At 46.2% G+C, this 13,918-nt stretch overlaps 1 protein-coding gene across 2 annotated transcripts in view; it reads left to right on the top strand.

Annotated features, from left to right (window-relative positions):
• Positions 1 to 8: 8 nt before the first annotated feature.
• BPNT2 (3'(2'), 5'-bisphosphate nucleotidase 2) overlaps positions 9 to 13,918 on the top strand; it is a 28,374-nt gene continuing 14,464 nt past the window's right edge. Inside the window, exon 1 of one of the 2 annotated variants that reach the window (XM_090040019.1) lies at positions 9 to 491. In XM_090040019.1, coding sequence (XP_089896145.1) covers positions 138 to 491 — 354 coding nt within the window. In that variant the 5' untranslated portion in view covers positions 9 to 137. The remainder of the gene's footprint in view (positions 492 to 13,918) is intronic. The other variant, XM_090040018.1, reaches the window with a different exon arrangement.

The following is a 13,918-nucleotide window of genomic DNA, read 5'->3' as shown; positions in this document are numbered from 1 at the left end:
CGGCGCCGCCAACCCGGATACAGACGCGTCGGGGAGCGCGGAGCCGGAGCCGCTCCGGATCCCCCGCCCGCGGCCCTCGGGGAGCAGCCGCCGCCGCCGGCGGCCCATGCGGGAGGCCGGGCCGGGCCGGGCGGGCCATGGCGCCCATGGGCATCCGCCTGTCCCCGCTGGGGGTGGCCGTGTTCTGCGTGCTGGGGCTCGGCGTCCTCTACCACCTCTACTCCGGCTTCCTGGGCGGCCGCCTGGCGCTGCTCGTGCTGGGCGGCGGCGCGGGCGCGGGCGCCGTGGACCTGCGGGACGTGCTGGCGGCGGCGGTGCTGGCGGCGGCGCGGGGCGGCGACGAGGTGCGGCGGGTGCGCGAGGCCGACGCGCTGCAGGAGCGGGCCAAGGGCAAGACGCGCGAGGGCGCCGAGGAGAAGCTGACGAGCGGCGACCTGCTCTCCAACCGCAGGATGGTCTCGCTGCTCCGCGCCGCCTTCCCCGGCCTGCAGGTGCGTCCCGCCGCGCCCGGGAGCGCCTAGGTACAAAGGGGGGAGGTGGAGGGAAGGACAGTCGGGCAGGTAAGTACAGGGTTGAAGTGACACCGGGACTCCGCGAGGGTCTGCGAAAAAATTAAACCTGTTCATTGATGAACAAATCCACCTAAGTGAAGGAGGAATCTAGTAAGAGACACCCCCCCAGTATAATTTTCAACTCTTACAGGAGGGCTCTTGTCTCGTATGGGGGGCTCACCCCCCATGCTCCCCCTTAATTCACACCCTGAATAAATAGGTAGATTGGTAGGTAGGTGGACAAATGGTAGATAGGCAGGAGATAATTTGTCTACTTATCAGCTGTCTTTCTGTTTACCTACCTATCTGTTTGCCTGTCTGCCTGCCTACCTCACAGGCCTGGTTGAGTGTAGGGCCCCAAGAGCGCTGGAGGTGGGTCAGATAGATCTACCTACCTACCTTCTGTCTTTCTGTCTGTCCCACCTACAGGGCTCACGAGACCCCTCTCTCCACTAGGTCTGCAGGGTAAGTAGACAGATAGGTAGGTTGGTAAGTAAGTAGACAGAAAGTCATGTAGATAGATAGACAGCCTCCCCCTGCACCACATCGGGGGCTGTTGGGGGTATCTCCCTCAGGCCTGTGGCTCCAGGCTTTGTCACATGTCCATTTTAGACAGCTCCAGGAGCTCTTAACCCCCCACAAAGATGTGGAAGCCAGCTTTAAGCATCTGTTGGGCATCAATGTGAATCCGCATTACCCAGCTTCAAAATGTGGCCGCTCCCCAGAGATGAGCAGCCCGTATTTCAGTCCTTCAGCATCCCAGGATGCAGTGTCCCCTCTCCCTTACCATCCTGTTCTGTGTGGGCTACTCACAGCTGCTTGTCACTAGTGGGCTGGCAAGCAAGAGCCTGGCAAGTCACTGCTCTGCAGATTGGGGACAGTCTAAAGGTTTTTAGCCAGAACATGTGTCTAGTCTAAATTTGAGTTAACAGTAACACCAATCAACATCTGAGAAGCTTAAAATGCAACATGTAATGGAGCTGTAGGATATGCTCTGATGCTGTCAAAAAAGCAAAAATAATGTTTCTATTAAGGGAATTGGAAACAAAACTGGAAGTATCTTGATATCCCTTTATAACTCTGTGGTGTAGTCACACCTTGAATACTGTGCCCAGTTCTGGTCCCCACACTTGAAAAGGATAGGGAAGGACTAGAGAAAGTCCATCGAAGGGCAATGAGATCGATCAGTGGTAGGGAGGGGCTTCTATATAATGAAAGACTTAAGAGGCTAGGCCTATTTGGAAAAGAGATGCTTGCGGCGGAGGACATGATTGGGGTTTATAGAATACTGAATGGTGTAGAGAAAGTCAATAGGGATTTATTATTTACTTTCCTCACACAATACAAGAATTAGTGGTCACAAAGGGAAGCTACTAGCTAGTAAGTTTAAAAACTCACATAAGGATGCTTTTGTTCAAGTGTAGGACTCCTTGGCAGCAGATGTGGAAGCTGACAGTGTAGCCAGATTCAAAAAGGGTTTGGATACATTCTTGGAGGAAAGGGGCATCAGTAGCTATTGAGCATGGGAATTAGGTTTACAGCCTCTGATTTGGAATTTTTTAGGTCTTAAATGCTAGAGACTTCAAATGAGAGAGAAACAGTGGGGACTTGGGGGGGGCGGGGGAACCCATGTCATACCCAGTTCACTTTCTCTTCAGCATCTGCTCTACCATGGTGTGATACAGGCCTATTAGTCACATAACAGGAACATGGCTATTGCACCCACAGAGGAGATGGTTACCCCTGCCATTTGTTAGTGGGAGGCTATCTGGTGTTTGGCCACTGATTACTTGGGACAGCTTAATGATAGCAGGGACAGGAGGGAGGGTCAAAAGTGCTCCAAGGGGGGATCCTGAGTGCAGAGCACACTGGCCAGTGCCCACTGGCCCTCAAGCAAGTCCAAGGAGCCAGTGGAAGTGGACACTGTCCAGTGAACCTCTGCCCAGAGACATGATTAAATATGGGACAGAAAAATGGCCCTGCAGTCCCCAGCATCAGGGCTTCCTTGCTGGAGCCTTCATCTTGGTTTCATAGTTTCATAGACATCAGGGCTGGAAGGGACCTTGAGAGATCATCGAGTCCAGCCCCCTGCCCAAAGGGCAGGAAGTCAGCTGGGGTCATAGGATCCCAGCAAGATAAGCATCCAAATTACTCTTGAAGGTGTTCAATGTAGGTGCTTGAACCACCTACGCTGGCAGACTGTTCCAGACCTTGGGGGCTCGGACAGTAAAGAAATTCTTCCTTATGTCCAGCCTGAAACGGTCTTGCAGGAGTTTGTGACCGTTCGACCTCGTCATCCCTTGGGGCGCTCTGGTGAACAGACATTCCCCCAGATCCTGGTGGTCACCCCTGATAAACTTATAGGTGGCCATCAGATCACCCCTGAGCCTGCGCTTTTCCAGGCTAAAGAGTCCCATGGCTCTCAGCCTGTCATCGTAAGATCTGTTTTTCTGACCTCTGATCATGCGCGTGGCTCTCCTCTGGACTCTCTCAAGCTTCTCCACATCCTTTTTGAATTGTGGAGCCCAAAACTGGACGTAGTATTCCAGCTGCGGCCTCACCAAGGCCGAGTACAAGGGGAGAATGACATCCCAGGATTTGCTCGAGAAGCATCTGTGGATGCACGCCAGCATTTTGGTCACTTTATTAGCCGCAGCATCACATTGCAGGCTCATGTTCATCTTGTGGTCAATGACGACCCCCAAGTCTCTTTCTTCTGTAGTGCTATCCAACGTAGCACTGCCAAGCCTATAAGGATGCTGCAGGTTTTTCCTCCCAAGGTGGAGAACCTTGCATTTTTCAGTGTTAAACACCATGAGGTTCTCGTCTGCCCATTTGCTGAGCTTGTCCAGGTCAGCCTGGATTACCCACCTATCTTCTGGCGTGGATGCTTTGCCCCAAAGTTTGGTGTCATCGGCGAACTTGGCCAGTCCACTCCTGACTCCAATGTCCACATCATTAATGAAGATGTTGAACAGTATGGGTCCCAGGACAGAGCCTTGAGGGACCCCACTGGTCACAGGGCACCACGATGAGTGACTGCCATCAATTACAACCCCCTGGGTCCGACCACGGAGCCAATTTCCCAGCCAGAGGATCGTGGTGGAGCCAAGGCCACAACTGGCCAGTTTTGCCAAGAGGTGATCATGGGATACCAGATCAAAAGCTTTTTTGAAGTCAAGATATATGACATCAACCTCTTCTCCCTTGTCCAGGTGATAGGTCACCTGGTCATAGATGGAAATGAGATTGGTCAAACAAGACCTACCCGCAACAAACCCGTGCTGGCTATCCTTTAGGATGTTAGCCTGGGCCAGTCCATCAAGGATGGCCTCCTTAATAAACTTTTCTAAGATCTTCCCCAGGATAGAAGTCAGGCTAATGGGCCTGTAGTTAGCCGGATCCACTCTCCTCCCTTTCTTGAAGATTGGTACCACACTGGCCTTCTTCCAGTCTTCGGGCACTACACCAGAGCGCCAGGAGTTTTCAAAGATCCGTGCCAGGGGCTGGGCTATGACGCTGGCCAGCTCCTTGAGTACCCTGGGGTGCAGATTGTCAGGGCCGGCTGACTTGAAGGTATCCAGCTTCTCAAGGTGTTCCTTCACGAGGTCAGCATTTATGGAGGGTAGGGGATCCCCATCACCCGGATCTCCCTGTCCCATAGCAGGCATGGGCGTCCCATGGGACTGATGAAAGACTGATGCAAAGTACCTATTTAATAGGTTGGCTTTTTCCTGGGCGTCAGTTGTCAGTTGCCCCATCTGGTTTAGCAGGGGTCCAACATTGCCCTTGCTTTTCCTCCGGCTCCCCACATATCTGAAAAAGGACTTTTTGTTGTCCTTGATGCTTGAAGCTAGTTGGAGTTCAGTTGCAGCCTTGGCTTTCCTGGTTTGCTCCCTGCAAACCAGATAGATGGCAAGCTTGATGGGCTTGGGGATGGTGAGTATGTATCGTTTGTAACCTAGTCGCGTTCCCCTTCTCTCCCCCATCCCTCGATTGTTAATCCCTCGCTCAGGCACTTTGTATTTCCATCTCAGCTTTGTCATCTTTTTCTGGATTCCCCATCCAAAACATCTACTAATAAAAGGTAGAGCAAGTAGTGCAGCCAGAACCCCAGCAAGAGCTTTTAATTTGCTATTCCAGAACATAGGCCAAAGCCCAGCAATTAGAGCTATGAGCCCCCCTATTAAGGACACATCACTGATCACTTGGGACATAAAAAAACAAAATAGGGATGGGAGTGGCTCTCAAACAAGTCCAAGGAGCCAGTTTAAAATTAGAAAAAAAATACAGCTCATCTTCAGATGACTTCTTTTTATCCTTTTCGCAGCATTTTTCATCTGTCCTTCCATAGTGGACTCAAGCACAGATGGGTGTGTTCTGATTAGCTCTCTGTCATTTTAGTTGAGGAATTATATTTGGCCTGTATAAACTCATGTGTACAACCTGAGATACCTTTGGTTTGTTTTTTTTCCCCCAAGCTGTCAAACACCTGAATCTCTAATTGACTTCTGAAAACTGCGCCCTAGTGTCAAGTCAAGTACCCAAATAAGAAACCATTCTAGAATATTTTGGCTTTTGAATAGCTAGGAAGAAGAAACAGTATCAAATGAGACTTTGGGAGGAACTGGCAGTTGCAGGGAAAAATAAAGATAATAGACTTTTTGTGGCAGATTATAGCCAAAGGGAGAAAAAATTAGCTTAATCCCTGATGCATATAATCCTGAGGAAACATGGGTTTCATTCCTTCAAAAGTAAATTTAACCGTTTCCTTGGAGCTAGCAACTTGGCTTTTATCTCCTGTCCATTGATAAATGAGTACCTTTAACAAATCCCTTGAAGTTAAATTCAAGTGTTTTGAAATTCTTGCAGAAAGTGCTATAGTGGCAAGTACTATTATAAATTTTAAAGATCTCGTAATTGCTTTCAACTTGTCAAAGACAACCAGGAAGCAAAAAGTGTTAAGCACCTATTTTATACTAGTATCGCACACACAGGCAGGCCTAAGAGTAAGAACTTGACAACGGTTTTGTTAACTTCTTAGGCTGCATCTCGTTTACAGACTTTAAAGAGCTAATGCACTGTAACTTTTCACAGTTACAGTCTGTAAATTGAAATGATGTACTTTGAGGGAAAGGATATCTAAGAGAACTTGCCTGCCTGCCTTATTATATGTGACTGCATATATTGTGTTTTCTCTCCTTCCTTTTTTTCCACTTAAGACATCTAACAACAAATATTAAGAACATAAAGAAAATATTTGGGGTCTTTTATTTAAGTCATTGACTTCATGAAGCCTAGACCTTATTTCTCAAGTGGTGTATTAGCACAGCCAAATGCAAGATCTGACAAAGACTCAGACTCAGTCGTTTGTTAGTTCTGACAAAATTTTAAAAATGCTTAGCCTTTCTGATGCCACATGATGCATTCGGTAAGGAACCAAAAGGAAACCCAGTGTTTTCCTAGATGTACAGTGGTGTGAGCTTTCTTGAGAGCATACCCTGGGCTTGCCACAAATGCTGAACTAGAAGGCTGCATACTGGGGACTTCACCTGAGTTTAGGGACAGGGTTTCTCCTTTGTATGTATACAAGGAGTGGAGGTGGGGACATTCAGCGGTTGGTTCGCTGGCTCTTCTGTCCTTCCCTCTGTCTACCATAGCCCTGCAGATGCTCCTAGAAACCAGTTGCCTGATGAGACTCGCACAGGTGTCCATATCACTGCACAGATCCCAGAAATTCTCACTGCTTTTGGAGAATTTCATTAGTTCCTTTTTTGAGAACTCGGTGCAGCTGATGAAAAAGAGGGCATCAGACACTGCCTCAAAGTGGTGTAAACTTTCTGAACTAGGCTCTTGATTGCTTAATACCTTATATTGGTGGCCAGCAACCTGCTTTAAACCTGCTGCTGGATTGACCCAGTCTGGATTAGTGGCAGACAGGCAGGCAGTAGGATCCAGCTGCAGCCAGTACTTTTTTTCCCTCCATGACCACACATGGAGAGTGGCTAGAGCCAAAGCTTCCCTTTGCCAAAGGCTGCTGAGCCTGCAGGCTGGATCAGATGGCTCTGTGGGCTGTAGGTTGCTGGCCCCTGCCTTACATGATCATGTATGTGCAAACTGTGGTCATAATGTTAGCAAATAATAACAGTGGCATTTTACATTTGCTTTTCATGGTTGCTTACAGCTACATAATATGTGTCACAATAGAACGGACACCTTTGTCTACATCTTGGTAGTTGTTAATTCTGAAAACTCTTCCTCAAAACTAGTTTGTTATCCACAGGTGCATTATGCAAGATTTTGGGTTTTGCTGTAGTTACCTAGCATTACACAAGCATCCTGAAGTAAGAGCGGGGCTAAGTAACTAGCAAACCAGTTATATCTGCTATGGGAAAACTTTGCATGTCCAGCAAAATACATTTTAACTGACATCCATGCTTTCCAAAAGAAGTGTCATGCTTTTTGTGGGAAACAGTAGAAGTCTGAAATCTTTTCTGGTCAGATTTATCACCCAGAATATTTTCTCCTTTTCCCATACTCTTCTCAACAGAAATTCCAAAGCAAAAACTTCTGTTAAATTTATTTTTAATTTAAGTTGATAGGAAAGTATGCTTGAAGACATTGCAATGTAAACAAAGGTGTTATTGAAAACAGTACAAATTGCAGTCTAAAATGCCAGAAAACTTGGAATAACTGAAGTGTATATTAACTTTATCTATTTAACTCATACTTTCTGCAGATCTTTACATAGGTGTGAGATATCAAAAGGTTTGATACATACAGCTGTAAAATACTACACCTTTGGGTTTTTTTGAAGAAAAAGTGTACAGTGTCTCCAGTCTCTGGAATGACAAAAAACAAACAAAACCCTGCTTCTACAAGTTACTGGAAACTGATGTAAGCAAGCTAAATTTGCATCAGGTTGAGCGAGACACAGTTAAATTGGAGCAAGGAACAGAGCAGGGCATACTCTTTACTGAGTATTACTAAATATTTGTATTGCAGTTTGTCCTTTGGATGCCTTTCAGGATTGTGTGGGTTGGTAGGCAAACATAAAAGTTTGCCACAAGGAGTGTACTGTCTTAGAATATGATGTATTCTGACATATTCAGGTCACAAAGGCAATGGATGCAGGTGTTGCCGTGGATGTAGTCTTTCTAGACTTCAGCAAGGCCTTTGACACCATCTCCCACCCCATCCTCATTAAAAAACTAGACGACTGTAGCACTGATGCCTACACAGTCTGATGGGTTGGAGATTGGCTGAAGGGTCATACTCAAAGGGTGGTAGTGGACAGGTCATATTCAACCTGGGGGGAAGTGGGCAGTGGAGTCCCCCAGGGCTCGGTCCTTGGGCCTGCGTTGTTCAATTTCTTCATCAGCGATTTGGATGACGGGATGAAAAGCAACCTGTTTAAATTCGCTGATGATACCAAAATTTGGGGTGAGGTGAGCATGCTAGTAGGGAGGGAAAGATTGCAGCAAGATCTGGATAGGTTACAGGATGCATTTCAATACTGACAAGTGCAGGGTACTGCACTTAGGCAGTAGTAACCAGCAGCACACTTATAGAATGGAAAACTCCCTTCTTGAGAGTACGGAGGCAGAAAGGGATCTTGGAGTCATTATTGACTCCAAGATGAACATGGGCCAACAATGTGAGGTCACGGTTGGCAGGGCTAACTGGACCTTGTTGTGCATCCACAGGTGCATCTCAAGTAGAGCCAGGGAGGTGATCCTCCCCCTCTATGCAACGCTGGTCAGGCCACAGCTGGAGTACTGCGTCCAGTTCTGTGCGCCCCACTTCAGGATGGATGTGGACAACATTCAGAGGGTCCAGAGGAGGGTCACCCACATGATCTGGGGACAACAAGGCAGACCCTACAATGAAAGACTGCGGGACCTAAACCTGTTCAGCCTTCACAAGGGAAGGCTGAGGGGGGACCTGGTGACTGTCTATAAACTCACTAGGGGGGACCGGAAGGGTTTGGGGGAGACACTGTTTCCCCTAGCGCCCCCTGGCATAACAAGGAAAAATGGACACAAATTATTGGAGAGTAGGTTTAGATTAGACATCCGCAAGAACTACTTCACAGTTAGGGTGGCTAGGAGCTGGAACCAACTTCCAAGGGAACTGGTGCTGGCTCCTACCCTGGGGGTTTTTAAGAAGAGGCTTGATACCTACCTGATTGGACTCATTTGAGCCCAGTTTTTCTCCCGCCCAGGCTGGGGGTCAGACTTGAAGATCTACAAGGTCCCTTCCGACCCTACTTCTATGATTCTATGATATGATAGTAAACGTTACTTTAAAATATTTTGCTTGTAAAGGCAGGCATTTAGAAGGTAAAAAATTGCTTTAGAAATTAAAGATGCCTGTGCAATCTTAGTTTTCACCAGTGTCAGTGAAATTAAAATTTTAACATCTTGGAAAGTAAGTTGAGGGCTTGAGTTAAACCCACAGCTATAAGGAAGTAGCTTCTGTTAAGGTATATAGCATTATCTTGTTTTTCCATACTGCACATCATGAAGTATACCTTGCCACATACTAGCTGTGAAGTTCTTATGCTTTCATGCTTGTCATATCCAAATCAGGTGCCTGTGATGTTCTGGGAAATGATGCTGTATTTCACAGGCAAAATTCCAGTTTTGTTCTTGGATGTCATGCTTTTAACAGTGGTCCAGAAATGAAGATTTAAATATAGTTGGTAATTTTTAATAGCAACATATTGGCTGCTTGGTGCCATGTTGCTCTTAAGCAGCTGGTAAAGGGAATATTGTCTAAATAAAATACATGGTATGGAAAATGTTCTCACTGAAAATATTTCTGGAGTATGACAGTGTTGACGACTGCATTGTGCAAGTCAGTTAAAAAGCCAAATGTTGCTAAAAACTTAATGGGTATTCTTTCAGTATATTTTGTTTACTCTCCTGGATCTGGGTGATTAAAATGCTTTTGTGATTCAGGTTGTCAAAAAGCAAACCCCTGCAAGTTTGTAAGTAGAACAGCGAACTGAGTGTATTTACAAATAAACTGTTGTAAGGTAAAGGAAGACAAGGTTTAACCTGCATCATTCCCACAAACTCCCTCTGTGTGCTTTTACTCCACAGTAGAAGAAAACCTGGGTACGGGAATATACAGGATCAGTTATATTGAAGGAACTGATGTGACATCCTCATTCCCTTTTATCTCATGGTAAACTGTTCAAGTGCCCATACCATGAGATGTAAACCCAAAATTCCTTTAATAGAAATTGTCTGAGTTTGTATCCTTTAACATCATCTTTGAATTAGTAGTTGGTGAGTATGCTAGCTGTCTGCGCTAAGATGAAATTCAGGCCCGTAATGGTAATGTGTTCTATTAATTAACTGTTCAAGTATACTTAAATTTAGCAGGTTGTATACTTTTGCTTTTTTGCAGATATTTTTAAGTGAATTTCGCTGTACCTTCTGGGGTACAGTAGTACAAATAGTACTATTTTCTTACTACGCTGCATAACAGATGTATTTGGGCTCCTCATGCTCTGCTAATCTGCCTCTTTTTTGCAGTTTGTAAGAAGTGGTGGCAGAGCAGATGGTGACTATTTAGCAATGTGAATGGTTTTCCTCTTTCTAACGGAAAGAGCCTGTTGCCTCATTGTGTAGGGCACTAAATAATTATTATTTAACAAGCTTTCATTTTTATTGACGTGTCAACTAAGGACAAGATGATTCCTTGTATATTTTATCTTTTTAGATATCTGTTTTCATTATTTAAACAGCCTGCTGGAGATTGACGGGCCTTGGTGTCACAGAAATTACACCATAGAGTGACCTTTCTTTCATGAGACAATGGTAACCTAAATTCATTTTGTGGAGTATGTGAAATGTGGTGCTGGTTTCAGTCTATTTCCTGGCAGATATGTATTCAAATATATTTAACACATCTTGCCAATCACTGGTTGGCCTTTGACAGTCTGCTGGCTGTAGACCAAATGACTACCTTGTTCCTAGAGGAGTGACTCTGAGGCAATGGGTTAAAGTATATAAAATGAAGCCTTTGATCTTTGATAAGGCAGCATACTAGTTGAGAGAAGGGACCCAGAACCTTGTGCCAAAAATATGGTAGAAGGCATGTCCAGTTATAGGTAATTTCTGATACTGTCACTTTTAAATATGAAATACTGTGTTGTAGGAGCTGCAGAATAATGCATTCTGAAATTACTTCTTTAAAAAGAAGTATACTGTACTTTCTTATATACAGCATGCCCCTTAACATTATATATTGCTTGTGCTTTTTTAAAGGCAGAATGAAGAAAGGATTTTTCCAGAGTTGTTTGGCTGCATAGAAAAGGGACAACGTCTAACCTTCAGCTGAATCACCTTCCCTATTTTGCTTAACTAAAGCTAGAACCCTAGGTAGTACTGAAAACTAGTCTCCATAGGTGGATCTATTTTTTAAGAGCTAAAGAGTTTCCAGGAAATAGGGACAGACCAGGAGCAGCTAGCAGACAGCTAAATTGCCCTATGAAAGGTTAGCTTGATTGGCAGAACATCAGGACCGTTAAAAAGGAGAGACAGTAGTTAGCACTGTGGATTGAAGAACAGTGAACCAGTATATAAATTGAACGCTTCAGTTGTCTGAATAGTAATATCACAGCTGCTGCATTGTGGAGCAGAAATTGAAGTGGGTGCTTCTGTCCATCAGAAAATCTGCTTCTCTGCTTGATACACACACTCTAATTTTCTGGGGAAAGGGTGGGTGGGTAGGTTGTGTGTATATGTAAGGAAACCACATGTGATATGTAATATGTGATATAATTCTAAGGGTTTAAAACTAATAAGGCCTAGTAAATGAATAACCAGTGTGAGGGCAGAAATAAATCCCTGAATTAATATTACATAACTGGACTCTCAAATAACTTTTGTTGTTGTTGCATCAACGTATTTATTAGATGGATCGTTTACCCTGACATTTACAAAATGTAGTGCTGGGAAAGTTATGGCAATTACTGATATGGATTGCTGATACTGGGGGAAGTGAGGAGTAAAGAAATAGCTTTAACTTATTTGATTTTTAGCATACAAAAAAGTGCCTATGTATTTTTGTTCCTTTTGTTATAGGGTAAACTAAAATAATATGCATAAATCAAGAGTGACAGCTTTTCCTAATACAGTGACAACACTTCCTGGCTGACAAAACACTGTCACAGTGACACTTCTTATAAAGTGGGCCATGTAAAGTAGTGCCCATCTCAAAAGCCTAAATGGAGTTCTTGTTTGTTACAAATAGTGCATTTCATTTAATACTTTACAGTAAGCTGACTAGAAAAATGTTTGATCTTAAATGGGTTCACTCTGAACACAAATTAATGGTTACACATTTCATAGATTTCATAGACATTAGGGCTGGAAGGGACCTCAGAAGATCATCAAGTCCAGGCCCCCGCCCAAAGGGCAGGAAGTCAGCTGGGGTCATAGGATCCCACCAAGATAAGCATCCAATTTATTCTTGAAGGTGTTCAATGTAGGTGCTTGAACCACCTCTGATGGCAGGCTGTTCCAGACCTTGGGGGCTCGGACAGTAAAGAAATTCTTCCTTGTGTCCAGCCTGAAACAGTTTTGCAGTAGTTTATAACTGTTCAACCTCATCATCCCTTGGGGTGCTCTGGTGAACAAACGTTCCCCCAGAAACTGGTGGTCACCCCTGATAAACTTATAAGATATAAAACAAAAAAAGATGTCAAAAGAAAATCTAAGTCAAAAGGAGGCATAAGATGAGCAAAACTGCTGTCTTGCTGCAAAAGCAAAATGTTCAGTGTTGACAAAAATCATTACTGCAGATGGAGTAAAAACTTAGCATAAAAGTAGCTGCTGCTTTATTTGATTTGGGGCTTCTGGAGCTGCAGTGCTGAACCATGCTTAATGGACTCATATTTCCTAGGTATTTATTCCTGCTTTTAGAAATAGGATGCTTGGCTCTACATGTTCTAAAATTTGGGAGAAACTCTTCTCCTGTATTGTTGCCATACAAGGTATGCACGTGCTCTGACTTGCTGAAGAAAGGAGGGTTGCTTTAACAAGTTTTAGTATATACTCACTCACCTTCGCACAAGATACAGTGGTGCATATGAATGCTGGAGAGAAATGAGGCAGTGTTTCATCTTGTTATGCAAGTATTTTGAAGGAAAAACAACATTTGACCACAGAAAGTTAAACTGTCTATATGACAGCATGTCTGACAGGGAATGGGGTATAAATCAAGTCAGATGCAACATTCTACAACCACGGAGTGAGTGTGTATGCCAGTGCTCTCCAACCTTTTTAAGTAGGAGATCACTTTTCAAATTTAAAAGCAACCCAAGATATACCTCCTCCTCCCCCTCCTGCCCAGCATGTAAATCTGTGGGCCGGGGGGGTGGTGAAGACTGAGGCAGAGGGAGAAAAAATTATTTGGCGGTAAGCCCCCCAGCAGGTAAGTCTGTGGGGGAAGGGGCAGGGGGAGGGGAATGGGCCATGACGGGGTGAGGCACACCAAGGCCCAAGCCCTAGCCCCACTCTCTCCCTCACTGCTGGGGCCTCGATCTGCTCCATGTCCCCCCGCCCCACCCCAACAGCAGTGAGGGAGGGAGTGGGGCTAGAGAAGGGAGATGCCCTGCTGGCGGGACAGAATGGAGCCATGAGCGACTCGTCCAGGGGCATGGGGGGTGGGGCACACATCCCAGGAGGGCACAGGGACATCTGCCCCTGGATCTGCGTGTGAGGCAGGGCAGGGCAGGTTGCATCTGCAGGCTGGGGCTGGGCTGTTCCTGGCAGAGGGCTGGCCGACTTGGGCTGAGCGGCGACTGCAGAGGCACTGGGAGCGGGGCTGCAGTTCTTCAAAAATTCACTGTCCCCCAAAAACCCCGCTCTCAGTACCACCGATGCTCACCCGAAACACAGTGTGGCCCAACCTCCTCCAGGAACAGCCCAGTGCGGCCTCCCAGGCTGCAGCAGCAGCTGCCTCACCCTGTGCAGATCCTGGGCATGTGGCCCCCATGTCCCCGTTGGGGGGGGAAGGGGCAAGGGGAAGGGAAGACTGTTGCACTGTTCCCAGTGTGGGGCTGGCCTGTACTGTGCTTGGGGTGGGTGGCAGCAGTGCTGGGAAGGGGGTTTGGGGGGCTATGGCAAATTTTTGGGTAGGTGCAGGCCACTCCCCTTCATTGGCCCTGTAGCCTTGCTCCCAGCACTGCCACCACCCAGCCCATGCACAGCGTGGAGCAGCCCCTCTGCTGGAAACAACCCAGCCTCAGCTGCAGCCCACCCCATGTGCAACTCCAGGGGCACACCCCCCCCATGCCCTGCTGGAGTGCATGCCCCCCGCCCGATGAGCTGCTTGTGGCTCTGTCTCAC

The sequence above is a fragment of the Crocodylus siamensis genome, chromosome 3 (genome assembly GCF_052110815.1).
Source record: "Crocodylus siamensis isolate JL-2025a chromosome 3, ASM5211081v1, whole genome shotgun sequence".
Lineage (NCBI taxonomy): Eukaryota > Metazoa > Chordata > Crocodylia > Crocodylidae > Crocodylus > Crocodylus siamensis.
This window is presented reverse-complemented; position numbering and strand designations above follow the sequence as displayed.